Source organism: Mastomys coucha, unplaced genomic scaffold, assembly GCF_008632895.1.
Source record: "Mastomys coucha isolate ucsf_1 unplaced genomic scaffold, UCSF_Mcou_1 pScaffold6, whole genome shotgun sequence".
NCBI classification, from domain to species: Eukaryota; Metazoa; Chordata; class Mammalia; order Rodentia; family Muridae; genus Mastomys; species Mastomys coucha.
Genome location: NW_022196912.1, coordinates 94,325,762 through 94,340,010, shown reverse-complemented (window position 1 = coordinate 94,340,010; position 14,249 = coordinate 94,325,762). Strand labels below are relative to the sequence as shown.

At 39.8% G+C, this 14,249-nt stretch overlaps 1 protein-coding gene across 6 annotated transcripts in view; it reads right to left on the bottom strand.

The window, feature by feature from the left end:
* Positions 1-14,249, bottom strand: part of Rad51b (RAD51 paralog B) — a 509,707-nt gene that overhangs the window by 462,450 nt on the left and 33,008 nt on the right. For all 6 annotated transcript variants that reach the window (XR_004114553.1, XM_031357180.1, XM_031357182.1 and 3 more), the window contains one exon: positions 12,954-13,137. Coding sequence is in view for 5 of the 6 variants with exons in the window: in XM_031357180.1 (XP_031213040.1) it covers positions 12,954-13,137 (184 nt within the window). In the remaining variant the exon portion in view is untranslated. The remainder of the gene's footprint in view (positions 1-12,953; positions 13,138-14,249) is intronic.

Below are 14,249 nucleotides of genomic sequence, written 5' to 3'. Positions count from 1 at the left end.
AAAAAAAAAAAAAAAAAAAAAAAACCAGTATGTTTTGGGCTTGAAAGATAACTCAGTCCATAATCAGCCCACCCTAAATAAATACCCTCATAAATAAGGCATACGTGTACAGGAAAAAGTCTTTGAGGCATGATTCCTATTAAAAAAAAAACTGCCTTCTGTCTTAAGCCCCTAGGAGCTTTAAGTTAAATTTGTAAGTAGGCCATTGTGTTGTCTACCTGTGACAACACCATGGAAGTGAAGCTTCTCCTGTACACCCACGGCATACACTGGGTTTTCATGATACCTCAAGAGAGGATGCTAGGAGACCATCTGTGTGTACACTCACAGTATACACCAGGTTCTCATGATCCTTCAACAGAGGATGCTAGAAGACCATCTGCATGTACACTCACAACATGCACTGGGTTTTCATGATCCCTCAACAGAGGATGCTAGGAGACCATCTGCATTTCAGAGGTTCTCTAAGAAAGGCTCAAAGTCAAAGTGTTTAGGAATTATTTTCAGACAATATATTTATCACAGGATTTAAGTTAGTATACACATTGCCTTTTCAGTTTTAAGAATACTGACACCCAATACAACATTTTCCAATAGACAGTGAGTCAACATTCGGAGAATCAAAATGAGAATACAGAAGTGTGAAATTGTTAAGATTATCATTTTCACTATCAAAGAAAAGCAAAGAGGAGGAACTACAGATGTAACTCAGTGGTGACATACTAGCTTACCATGTACAATATGGGTTCAACCCTCAGCACAAAAAAATAGATAGATAGATAGATAGATAGATAGATAGATAGATAGATAGATAGATAGATAGATAGATAGACCAGATAGGTAGGTAGGTAGGTAGGTAGGTAGGTAGGTAGGTAGGTAGGTAGGTAGGTAGGTAAGTAGGTAGAGAGATAGAGAGATGGAGCAATAGAGAAATAGAGAGATAGACAGATAGATGTATGAGATGGTTCAGCAGGTAAGAGCTCTTGCTGAGCCACATGATGCTCTGAGTTCAAAACCCTAGAACCCATACAAAAGCAGAGTGTGCTCCCACACTTGCCAGGAACCCCACTTCATAGCAGGAAAGAGAACAAGAGAATTATTAGAGGCTGTCTCAAGGGAATAAGGCAGAGAGTAAAAAAAAAACAAGATATCCCATAGCTTCCTCTGTCCTCTGCACATGAACAGAGCTGTGTGTACCACTATCACATGAGTGCAGACACTGTACATATACACACACGCAAATTTTAATAACAAAGGGCAAAAAGGGAATAAATAAGTTGTTCAAATATAACTTTTAATATGCTCCATTTTAAAGTATCTAAGATTGAAAGAAATCTTTTAAAGCACAACTATTACGTATTCTGATGAAACTATTTCTACAAGTATTTTCTAGCTCCTAAATCCTACCCCTATATTTGCTGTGTATGTGATAAGAACATAAGATTGATCCCATAGCAACTTTTAAAGTATCTAACACAATGTTGCTAATTCAGACCCTGTGTTATGTACAAAGCTCCAAGACTGAGTCATTTCTAGTATCTGGAAGTTTTCACTTTCACAAATCTCTCCCTGTTTTTCCATTCCTCAGGGCCCTGGCAATCACCTTTCTGCTCCTAGGAGTTTCACTATTTTAGATTCCATATGTAAAGGACATCACACAGTATGTGTTCTACACTTGGCTTACTTAATTTAGTAATTTACTTAATTCATCCACATTCATCCATGTTACATAAAATATAAGATTTCTTTTGAAGGTTGAATAATATTCCACTGCATGTATCTACCAAATTCTTTATCCATTCACATGTGGCTGAACATTTAGACTGTACCCATGGCTTGGCTTTTGGGGATGATGCTGCAGTGAGCACAGGAGTATAGATATGAGATCTTGATATTGCTGAGACAAGCCTTAAACTTGCAATCTTCCTGCCTTAGACTCCCAAGCACTAAGATTACAAGCAAGTGGCACCACACTGGGCTATGTACATCTGTTGAAGAATATCTACTCAGGTAATTTTAGCCCAGTTTTTACTCAGTTTGCTTTTTGTTGTTGTCCAGGTTGTGCTACTGAGATGTAGGATTTCTTTATAAATTGTGGGTAGTAACCCTTTCTCAGATATATGATTTACAAGTACTTCCCCATTCTACAGTTTATTTTTTACTTTCATTGATGACTATCGATTTGCTGTGCAGAAGTCACAGTGCTTCTAAGCAAAAGATGTGGTCAGAGATACACTGGGAGAAAGTTACACTGCAATGATGTGTATCATACCATTATCTATGCAGGAAAGTCAGAAGCAAACGAGTTAGATACTGAATAAAAACCATGCTACAAGTAGCAAGTAACATTACTCACCATCTTGGGTAGATGGCCTCATTTCACTGTATTCCTGTCCTCACTGGAAAACTAAAGGTTGCCACTCGGCCACAAGCTTGAGATCTTCAACTGGAAAGCATACAGTACACAGGGACTCGGTAATAAGTGTGGGGGAACACTGACCACCAGGGCTGCAATTTGCTTTCACTTCTAACGTCTTCTCAGCAAAACAACTTTAAATTACACTTGTGTTTATCAGCTTAACAGTTATGGAGCTCCAAAAGAGCACTCTCTTTCTGAGAGACAGTAAGGGTCAGGGTTTAACTGGAAACTGAAAGTCGAGGCACTCCCATTATTCTTCTCCGTGTAGTCTGTAGCCCAGTGACAGATACGGAGGTGCCTCGATATTTACTCATTAGTTAGACATAAAAAGAACAGTAGACAAGATACTCATTCTATCCTCTACTATAGCACAAAGAGTGATTTGTCTCTGCAGTTGACTTATTTATAGGAGCCTTAAGGGCAGAGACTATGCTTTATTCAACTTTATGACCTCACCTGTGCCTAGCATAGAGCTTTGGACATTACTGAGAGCAGAATTGAAGTGGAAACTTAAGGGCTCTTTGGAAAGTCAGTTGTGTCAGATGATGTTTTGCTTGGGCAAACATGTGGAGGAATGTTTTCCTGAAGTGGACACAAGTTTGAAAGGATGTTTTGCTAATGTAAGCACATGAAATGACAGATGTGGGTCCCAACACCGGGAGTAACTGGGACCAGCGGGACCCAGGCATGCAGGAACTCCACCAGACCAGTGGCACGGGTTCCTTCTGGTCTAGTGACTTGAGTAGACCTTGGGCACAAACTCTGCAGTGAGTCCCACAACACCCAGAGGAAGCTCTACTCCCAGGCGCTCTAACATGTCCAGGATCACAGAAACACAGGATCACGGGAGCTTGGTCACATCAGGATCTCAGGGTCCCCAAGGTAGCTTGACTCCCAGGAGCTTGACACACCCAGGATCTCAGGATCACAATATCCCAGAATTATAGGATCACAGAGACAGCTTGACTCTGAGGAATTCACAGGAAGAACAGGTTCCAGTCAGATATAGCCAGGGCAGGTAACACTAGAGATAACCAGATGTCCGGAGGCAAGCTTAAGAACATAAGCAACAGAAACCAAGGTTACTTGGCATCATCAGAACCCAATTCTCCCACCATAGCAAGTCCTGGTCACACCATCACACCAGAAAAGCAAGATTCAGATCTGAAATCACTTCTCATGATGATGACAGAGAACTTTAAGAAGGATATAAATAACTCCATTAAAGTAATACAGGAGAACACAGGTAAACAGGTACAAGACCTTAAAGAGGAAACACAAAAATCCCTTAAAGAATTACAGGAAAACACAATCAAACAGGTGAAGGAAATGAACAAAACCATCCAAGATCTAAAAATGGAAATAGAAACAATAAAGAAATCACAAAGGGAGACAACCCTGGAGTTAGAAAACCTACAAAAGAGATCAGGAGTCATAGATGCAAGTATCACCAACAGAATACAACAGATAGAAGAGAGAATCTCAGGGGCAGAAAGCACCGTAGAAAACATTGCCACAACAGTCAAAGAAAATGCAAAAAGCAAAAATCTCCAAACCCAAAACATCCAGGAAATCCAGAACATAATGAAAATACCAAACCTAAGGATAATAGGTATAGAAGAGAGTGGCCCCTAAAGGGCCAGGAAATATCTTCAACAAAATTACAGAAGAAAACTTCCCTAACCTAAAGAAAGAGATGCCCATGAACATACAAAAAGCCTACAGAACTCCAAATAGACTGAACCAGAAAAGAAATTCCTCCCGTCACATAATAATCAAAACACCAAATGCACTAAACAAAGAAAAAATTTTAAAAGCAGTAAGGGAAAAAGGTCAAGTAACATATAAAGGCAGGCCTATCAGAATTACACCAGACTTCTCACCAGAGACTATGAAAGCTAGAAGATCCTGGGCAGATGTCATACAGACTTTAAGAGAACATAAATGCCAGACCAGGCTACTATACCCAGCAAAACTCAATTACCATAGATGGAGAAACCAAGATATTCCATGACAAAACCAAATTTACACAATATCTTTCCACAAATCCAGCCCTACAAAGGATAATAGATGAAAAACACCAACACAAGGAATGAAACTACATCCTAGAAAAAGCAAAAAAGTAATCTTTCAACAAACCCACACAAACATAATTCTACCTCTAACAACAAAAATAACAGGAGGTAACAATCACTTTCTCTTAATATCTCTTAATATAAAAATTAATATTACCAACATATCCTAATCAATTGAAACTCAAAAAATATGGGGAATTAGAAATTTGTTGGCTGTCATCCAATTGTCTGTCTAATTTGGTAATTGGAGAAATAGGTCCAATATTGTACAATCCATATACACGTTCTGCTTGTTTGTACGTGACAATGTCTTGCTATGTACCACATAATGGTCTTGAAATCATGCTTCTCCTATCTCAGCCTCTCTATTAATAGGATTGTTTATTTGATGTTTTTACACTATACTATGGTTTTCAGAACAGCTTACATATTTCAAAATTATTTATACAGCCAAAAGAAATGTAGACAATTAATTTGGGAGGTGGCTTTTAAGAGAAGAGTGAGATGGAATGTTTTGCTTGATATTTATAATTATTGTATCAAGTTTGAAGAAGAGGACTTTATAAGTTACTCTTTCTTTGAGATGAATGTTTTTCAAAATCACCACAGCCAATGAACCAGATTCTTTTTTTTTTTTTTTTTTGGTTTTTCAAGACAGGGTTTCTTTCTATAGCTCTGGCTGTCCTGGAACTCACTCTGTAGACCAGGCTGGCTTTGAACTCAGAAATCCTCCTGCCTCTTTCCTCCCAAGTGCTGGGATTAAAGGCATGCACCACCACCGCCCAGCAATGAACCAGATTCTTACCCTCACCTAATGTCTGTGCCACCCTCCAAGCAAATCCATTGTTCACTGAAACAGTTGGTGAATGACTTCATGGATAGACCATCTTAATACACACACCATTTCTTAAATGAATGTAACCTGTTCCCTGTGGGCTGAGAATGAAAACAATCACTCAAGTAAAATAGCTTTGACCATAGCAGGAAGTCTGTATCCAAATAATTGTGCCTACAATTCATTCCTTGGTGCAGCAGAACTATCAACTCTCAGCTTATCTACGATGGAGGTAAAATCCTTTGGTGATGTGAGGGTCATTGAAGTACAGCCTTATTACAATGAACTCCAATGTCTAAAAACTATTCTTATTTTGAGGTTGTACCACAGTAAGAGCTGAGATTTTATGCTCTACTAAAAACAAAACAAGCAAACAAACAAAAAGACTTTATCTATTTATGTTCATTTAATAACGTCCTTCATTTTTATGATTGGTATAAAATATATATTGTGTTGAATATAATAAAAAAGAAAAAGAAAGAAAGAATGGATGTGTGATGAAGGACTCTTTGCTAACAATGCACATGTGTTGGTTCGCCTTACATTGTGTTATTGAGCTCCATTTGTCAGGACTCCATAGAGAGAAACCCACCAAAAAAACTTCTGGTGGTGTTCTGGCAGCTTCTTGCTGCTTTCACAGTCTCTGGCTGATTAGCAGGGTGATGTCAGCTGATATAGACTCATATGGAGTTTTGCTAAGACAGACTCATGTGCTGAGGCAAGACATATGGTGAGGTAAGACCCCTGGAGGACATGTGATATTTGGTGGAGTATAAATAGGACTCAACAGACTGAGAAAGGCAGGAAGAGCTTTGGAATGCTTCTTGGTCTCAGTGACCTTTTTACTTCGTTGAGAGAGGCACAGCAGAGAACTTCTCTGATATCCCTGGTGGTCTTGGTCATTCCTGCTGACTCATGCCAACTTGGCTGAGGCCCCTGCTGATTCATGCTTGCTATCCCAACAGTACTGAACTGGACTGCTGATATATTCGTGAAGTATTTGCGAGTGGATTGAGCTACCACTGCAGAGTCCCATGAACTGAACTGCTGGCAATGCAGATAGGATTCCAAAGAACAATTTCTAAACAGGTCCACTTCTCCCGTATCCTAATAACCTTTCTTTTCCACTACCTCTGGTGGGTGGTGGGCTAGAAGGGAGGCTAAAGCATTTAAGAATATTTATTTAAAGTATAGTTGGGAAAAATTTAAGTTTGCATTGAATTAAATAAATGGGGAAAGAGGAAGAAAGTCGGAGATACAAAACAGTAGGAATTATGGGGTAGAAGAGGCTTCAGACAGCCTCCGTATCTATCAACAACATTGAGGAAGGGACAATAAAGAGGACAGCATACAAAGCACTGGGAATGAGGTAACTGATAAAATCAACAACTAAAGGCTGCCCTTCACAGAGTGCACCATGCATTGTGTGAAGAACATTACAGACAGCCTCATTTACTCCCCACAGCCAGGCAAGTCAGAGATTTTACCCATTTTTTGAACAGGATAACTAAGGTCAGAGCTGGGATACACACCTATGTGAGGTCTAAATTTTAGCAAGAGTGGACTATCCGTCAAGCCAACATCTAAATCCAAAGCTAGTGCTGCACTCCCATATCCCAGGGAGATAGGACTGAGAGGGTGGAAGTAACAAGACACCAAGTTTATTACAAAGACGGAACCAGGAGGATTCGTTGAAAGATGAAGAAGAGTGTTAAAAATAACGAGGTAGTAGATAATATCTATAGAAGCAGATGGCCAAAGGGAGTCGAGCCAGTACCTCAAATGCACCTCCCTTTCTCCAGACACAACCAGTACAGTGTCTTTATGAGTCTGTCGACCAACTATGGCAAAAACAATCACCTACTTTACCTCCTTTTTAAAAACCTGTTTATTTTGCAATAATTTTAGAATCACCATAAAGTTGCAAATAGAATACAGAGTTCTCTTCTCCCAGCTCCTCCTACCATCTCACTTAGTACATGACAGCACCATCATCAAAACTAATGAATCGTGCTCACGGGAACACTGTTAGCTAAATCTTGCCGGTCTTAAAGCAGTTACCATTAAAACTACCACAACATCACTTTAGATCCCATCAATGCAAGAAATTATAAACTCAATATACAATAATAAAACTAGTTTTAAAAGTATGAGCTCAGAAAAGATGTTATAGCTATGTTTCCTTCCCTCCCTCTCCCCTTCTTTCCCTTCCCTTCTATCAGTTAAGACTTTTAAGGGACAGAGACAGGTGGAATCAGCAAAGAAAAGTGTGACAAAGTGCAGAGAAACCAGTAGATGCCCCCACTGTCCTCTCCCAGTGGAGCTGCAAGGGTGTGCTTAATGGTCTCCTCAGTGACTCAGGACAACATGTGCAAAGTGGTTTTAATCAGGAAAGTTGGCTCAACTGTTAGTGTCCAGATTGTTATTAGGGGTCAATCAGGAGGTATGCAGCACCTACTTAAATGACCTCAGCTAATTAGACTCCAGTCCCCAGAGCAAAATCAATGCTCACCACAACCACATTGTGTGCATAAACTGTAATCAAACTGGTACCTGTACCCTCAACCCTCGTGCACACAAAAATACTTGGTAGAATATTCCCAGAGCTCAGAGCTCATCATCTCCCAGGATCCAGGTGAGAATCAGGCCCAACTGGAAGCTTTTCTGGAAATCTGAGCAACCCAAGCCAACAAAGTTAACCCTTTCCTCACAGTGAGTATATTCCTGGGTTCCTGATTCATCCCATCACCACATGCTCTATCACCCTTCAGACACACCAATGCTGCCTTGCCAATCACCTACTCATTAACCTGTAGTGTGTTTCTAGCTTCTGACTTTGGTTAACAATAAAAACAAAGTTTGCCACATCAGAAAAGACAAGACAAATGAAAGAGAAGTGTTCTAGGATTTCACTAGCTAATGAAATAAAGGCTTACTACACAGTGAGTTTAAGGTCCATGGATAGAGAGTAGGTTAAAAGATCATGGTGTAAGCAAACAGAAGCCCTCCTCACCTCGGAGTTCAGGGTATTTGCTCTCAGTGATTCATATGAATGATCAGACTGAACCCAAAGACCTGATTTTCAAAGAAGCCACATGATAATGATATACACAGCAAAAACTCTGACTCCAGTGTTAAGGATCTGTGATTTCTATCTCAATGAGCAACTTCATAAGACTCTCCAAAAACGTAAGTTCTGAACATTCATAAGAAGGCAGAATGGCAAAAGTGGGCATATAAACCTATGTCACAAGTCAGAAGACAAGATGAAAATTTTGCAATTAGCAAAAGTCTTAGTATTTTGATGAACTCCCCTATTACTTTAAACTTTCAGCATTTATTAGTGTCAATGACAAGTATGATCTTAAAGATGAAGCCTACTTTGCATGATGGGACAGATTAAGGTAAAAGAAAAGATAAATTCTGGCCCATATAAAATTGGGTCAGATTAAATTGAGGGAAAAAATTTATGCTCTTTTCAAACAATAATAAAGGTTAATCTTACTGTATTTTTTTTCTTTTAGTTTTTTTGAGACAGGTTTTCTCTGTATAGCCCTGGCTGTCCTGGAACTCACTCTGTAGACCAGGCTGGCCATGAACTCAGAAATCCGCCTGCCTCTGCCTCCCAAGTGCTGGGATTAAAGGCGTGTGCCACCACCAACCAGCTCTTCTAACGTTTTAAGCATAAAAATGGATACTACAAAAGAAACTTGGTAAACAATATATCAGAGCCATGCATATTCCCAACAATCACATAACGAAGAACACAGAGGACAAACACCACAGGAAAAGTGGCTACAGTCACATCTGAGAACAATCTGGATTTTAACAGCTCCAGGTGAAAAAAAAGCTATTCCTACTTTCATTATTATCTGTAAAAAAAAAAAAAAAAAAAAAAAGATGGGGGTTACTGTGAGCCATCTAACAATTACCCTTATTGTTAGACGTCCTATTATCTTAATCTGATTGAGAATTTGCAGTATAACATTACTGCTTTACATGTATGGTAAATAGCACAGGAGGTGAATGGGCAGTACAACCAGTCACTGCTGACTTTACAAGGCAACCTCTAAACTCTTCTCATATTATTTCCACTAACCATCTAGAAACAGTTTCAGGATTGTGGCGATTAGAATAGGTATGGCCCCCATAGATTCACGTTTGAATGCTTGACCCTAGGGAGTGGTACTATGAGAAGGTGTGGCCTTGTTGGAGTGGGTGTGGCCTTGTTAGAGGAAGTAAGTCATTGTATAGGTTGGGTTTGAGGATTCCTATGCTCAGGCTCCACCCAGTATGGAAGAGACCCTCCTCCTGGCTGCCTTCTGGATCAAGATACAGAACTCTCAGCTACTCCAGCACCATGTCTGCCTGTATGACGCCATGCTTTCTGCCATGATTACAAGGGCCTGAACTTCTGAAAGTGTAAACCAGCCCCAATTAAATGTTCTCCTTTATAAGGCTGCCTTGGTCAAGTTGTCCCTTCACAGCAACGAAACCCTAAGACAAGGATCTCCTACTTCTTCCACTACTAGCATAAATACGCTTTAAAACCAAAAGTTCTGCCCAACAGGGGCACACTCCTAAACTCCCTAAAGCTCTGGAGGGAAAGGATTCCACCAGACTTCTGCAACTGTGTTTCTCAAACCACAGTCTTAATGTATTCAAGTTTGTAAAATCCTCTCTTGAGAATGTTTAATTTTATAACTCAAATCCTCCATAACATAATAACATGGGTGTTTCCAGTAAACTGATGTCACTTAGGATCTCTTTGATGGTCAGTGACTAATGTAGACAAGAGCCATGACAGAATTAAAATATAAGCACATTCATGCCCACATGAAGCTCAAGTGATGTCACCCTTCCCAAACAAAAGGTTGGCTGGTAGCTCAAAAGACAAGAGAGAACCTGAGTGACCACATTAACTATAGCAAGGCTGTTGAAACCAAAAAAAGCTATAGCATATGCTATTATATGCATGTTATATACATATTATAACCACATATGCATAAGCAGGTACATGTTATAAACATGCATATTATAGCATATATGGAAAGTATAAACATATAAACCTCCCAGTTATCATCTATATCATTAAATGAGCATACCCATTTGTACAGCACTATGTTGATTACAAACACAGTACACCTGATGATTTCATAAGTATCCTTGGTTAGGAAGGGTTGTTCCTACCTATCATACTCCTGTAGTAACAACCCTAGAGTCAGCAATGGGGGCTCACAAGAATATCTGCAAGAGTAGGGTACATGGTTTGAAGAAGAGAAAATAGCCATTCACCCAGCCTTTGCTTTTGTTCCCAAAGAGGTGCAGATGCTAACATGGAAGCAGTCAAGCAAGGCTCTTGACCTTGACAAAGAACAGCAGGCTGGTCCTAGAACTCCTCCACACACTTGAACCTCCAGAGTCTCTCTGCTCGAAGACTGATGACACCATACCCACACTAAAGGCTGGCCAGAAAGCAGTGAACAGTGCCACTTGGTTCCCAAAGACTAATTTTGATCAGGGGCAAAAACAGAAAAACAAAAAACCCTCATGCTTCTTAGAAGAAAAACATCTAAACATTGAAATTTTTAGATATTATGAAAAAATGCAAAATATAAAATAACTTGTAAAAGGAAAGGAAACTTTGAACCAAGCAAAAGCCTGGTCCAGCAAACAGTACTAGTCATGGATTACTTGATTTAAAACAAAACAAACAAAAATGGTAAACTATAAAAACAAATGAGTGTTTTACAGACCATAAAAAAGAATTTTCAGCAAAATACAAAAATGTAAAGCATTCCTTTCTTTATGTTTGTAATTCTTTAATGTGAGATAGCTTTGGCTATTCAGAGCTATTCTAATAACAAGGTAACATAATTTGAATTATAAAATTCTTGCTCTGGTAAAAATTTCTTAAATAGTTGGGAGGGAAGGGGGGAGTCAGTGCCTCCTAGTTACTATCTATCTACCTATCTATCTATTTATTTTTGATGGTATAGTCTCACCGTATAGTCTTGGCTGGCCTGGAACTCACTATTTAGACCAGGCTTGCACTCTACTCACAAGACACAGTCCTGCCTCCACTTCCTAGGATTAAAGGCGGTTGCACCTCCTAACTCCATGAGATATTGGTTGTGCTTGGAGCTCGGAGCCTAGGAAGAAGCATCTGGATTAGGGACATATGACGGTGTATACACCAAATCACAACCATGCCCAGTTCTCTTCAGACACTGGACATCTGTTGTTTCAGAGAGCTCTACTAAACACACAAGAGTTCTTTTTCTTACTCAGAAAAATAAACTATCTTAGTGAACTGTAAAACATCAGCCTATAATTGCTATTTTAAAAAGAAACTAACTTTTAAAAGGTTAATGTTCACATATTGCAGAGGCTTAGGTCAAGCAACACCATAAGTTAGTAAAAATAAGTAAGCAACTCATCTTAAATTCCAATTAAGTATCTCTTTGAAAAACTCGTTAAACTTTTCTATTCTACTTGACCAGGAACAATTGAAATTCAAATATATCATTTTTAGTAACTATTAAAAACTTAAAGATAACAGTTCTCAAGATAAACTTTGTAATATCTGATTTTAATTCAAACTATAAATTTTAGAGGCACTAAAATATGTAGAATGTATATGTGTGAACTTTCTCTGACTTCTCTCTTGGCTTTACAAATGAAAGGCTACATGGTGATTCACATAATTTGTATATATTCTTTATGATACAAAGACCCAAGATCTTAATTTCTCCAAAACAAATACAAACCATGAAGTCTCAAAACAAATTTTATGTCAGGTTAAGGAATTTCCCTGTCTGGGTGGGACATGGCTAAAACTGAAAAGCCTGGAAGGGTGTGGTAACTCACACCTGGAACCCCAGCACTAAGACAAAAAGCAAGAGGGTCTGGGGGGAGGACCGTCAGAGCTGGACAGCAGGATGCTGTCTGGAAGAAATAAAAGCAAGCATAGTAATACCTAATGTTCCTGAGGCTGTGGAACAAGTACAGCACTCCCACATGTAGCAGAGTGGGGTGTAACTTAATATGCATTTCTGTGTTGTCTCTGTGCATTGCCAACCCTGACCATCTCCCCTCAGATTTCCTGATCACAATGCCCACAGCAGAAAAGCATTCCAACAGCTCATTTAAGGTTTTCTCCACTCCATTTCCATTAATGGTTGACCTCTGCCCATTGGAAGCAAACCAAAACATCACTGAACACAGTAACCTATGAACAGAACCTAAAAGATCTAATTTAGAAAATCTACAGGATACACCGTCACTGCAAAGAAAGGTCGCAGAAACCGATCCAGGCCACTCTGTGGGCTGTGCCACTTAAGAGTAATCTCAGCAGGACAGATGTGACACAGGACATACAGAATGAGTAACCAGTGAGAAGGAATAAAGAAAGTGACGGTGGGAACTGTCAGAAGCACTTAAATCTGTCCCGGGATCAAGTTATAAAAGGGGAAATAGCCAGCAGAGAGGGTGGCTTAGGAAAGCAGTCACTTGCCATAGCAATCAAACTTCAGAAGGTCAGCTTGTTTAGTCTTCTCTAAGTATATTATTGGATACTGTAAGGTCATGACCTTAAGAGACAAGAAGGAGAAGGGGCACTTACTGGGATTGAAAACTCCCCAGCCAGGTACTTCAGTAAGGATGCTCCTTTGCCCAAGAACTTGTTCCTTTCTTTGATGTTGCCTTGAAGCTGCGGGTCAAACTCCTTTCTGACCACAGAAGCAATGGAGTCAACAATCACAAGCTTAACTCCTTTCGAAATGATCTCTTCTTCCAAAGATTCAAGCCTATGAAAGTAGAATTGGTAAAATAACAAACAAGTTTAAGACACAATTTTTTTAATTTGTTTTTCTTTTCAGAAGGAAAATGGAAGAACAGTGTATTAGGGTTTGAGAGAAGAGCCAAACACAGGATGGGCAAGCTGTAAATCCTGGCAGCTGCTGGGAGGAGAGAGCCAGCGAAGAATTAGAGTCAGCAATGGAGGTCTGCAACGTTAGAGCAGTGAGACCGCCCAGAGTTTGAGCGCAAACAGCGCAAGCATGCTTGGGATTCTGGTTGTTCTCCAGGACAAGAGACAGAAAGTGCGGAGAGGACAGTCATGCTTTTAAAAAGCAGGCAGGCCTTAACACTGAAGATCTGTAAGTAACTGCCAAGACACGACTTTAAAAAACCGAGTGAAGGGGCTGGAGAGATAGATGGCTCAATGGTTAGGAATACTTGTTACTCTTGCAGAGGACCAGGGTTTGGTTTCCAGCATGTATGTGGGGGTTCATGCCCATCGGTAACTCTAGTTCCAGGGGATCCCACCTAATCTTCCAGCCTCCAAGGGCATGAAAGTGCTACACACACAAGCATGCGGGCAAATACTCATACTCATAAAATATAAAATAAGAAATAAATCTAAAACAAAACCACCACACTGAAAAGGTTAATCAGCTTTAAAATAACAGCGAGCTCTGGGAACACAGGTCTGTAGTCCTCCCTACTCAGGAAACAGAAGAAAGAAGTTTGTAAGGTCAAGGCTAAGCTGGGCTACAGTGGGAGTTGTTCAAAACAGTTCTGGATAACATAGTCCGTACATCATCAAAATAAAAACTTGAAAAAGGGCTGAGAAGCAGCTCTTTACTAGAGCACTTGCCTGACACACAGGAGGCCCTAGGTTCAATCCCAGTAACACATGTGCATGTTCATGCACTCGTGTGTGTGCGTGCGTGCCTGCACACACACACACACACACACACACACACACACACACACACACACACACTCTTCCTTAAGTTACAGTGATGGCTGTAAAATTCAGTACACATAACTTAGTTCAGCACTCCTATCATATTGTACTCTTCTGGAAATAGTGACAGTATTTTCATGTTGTCCTACAATACTACAAAAGTTGCAA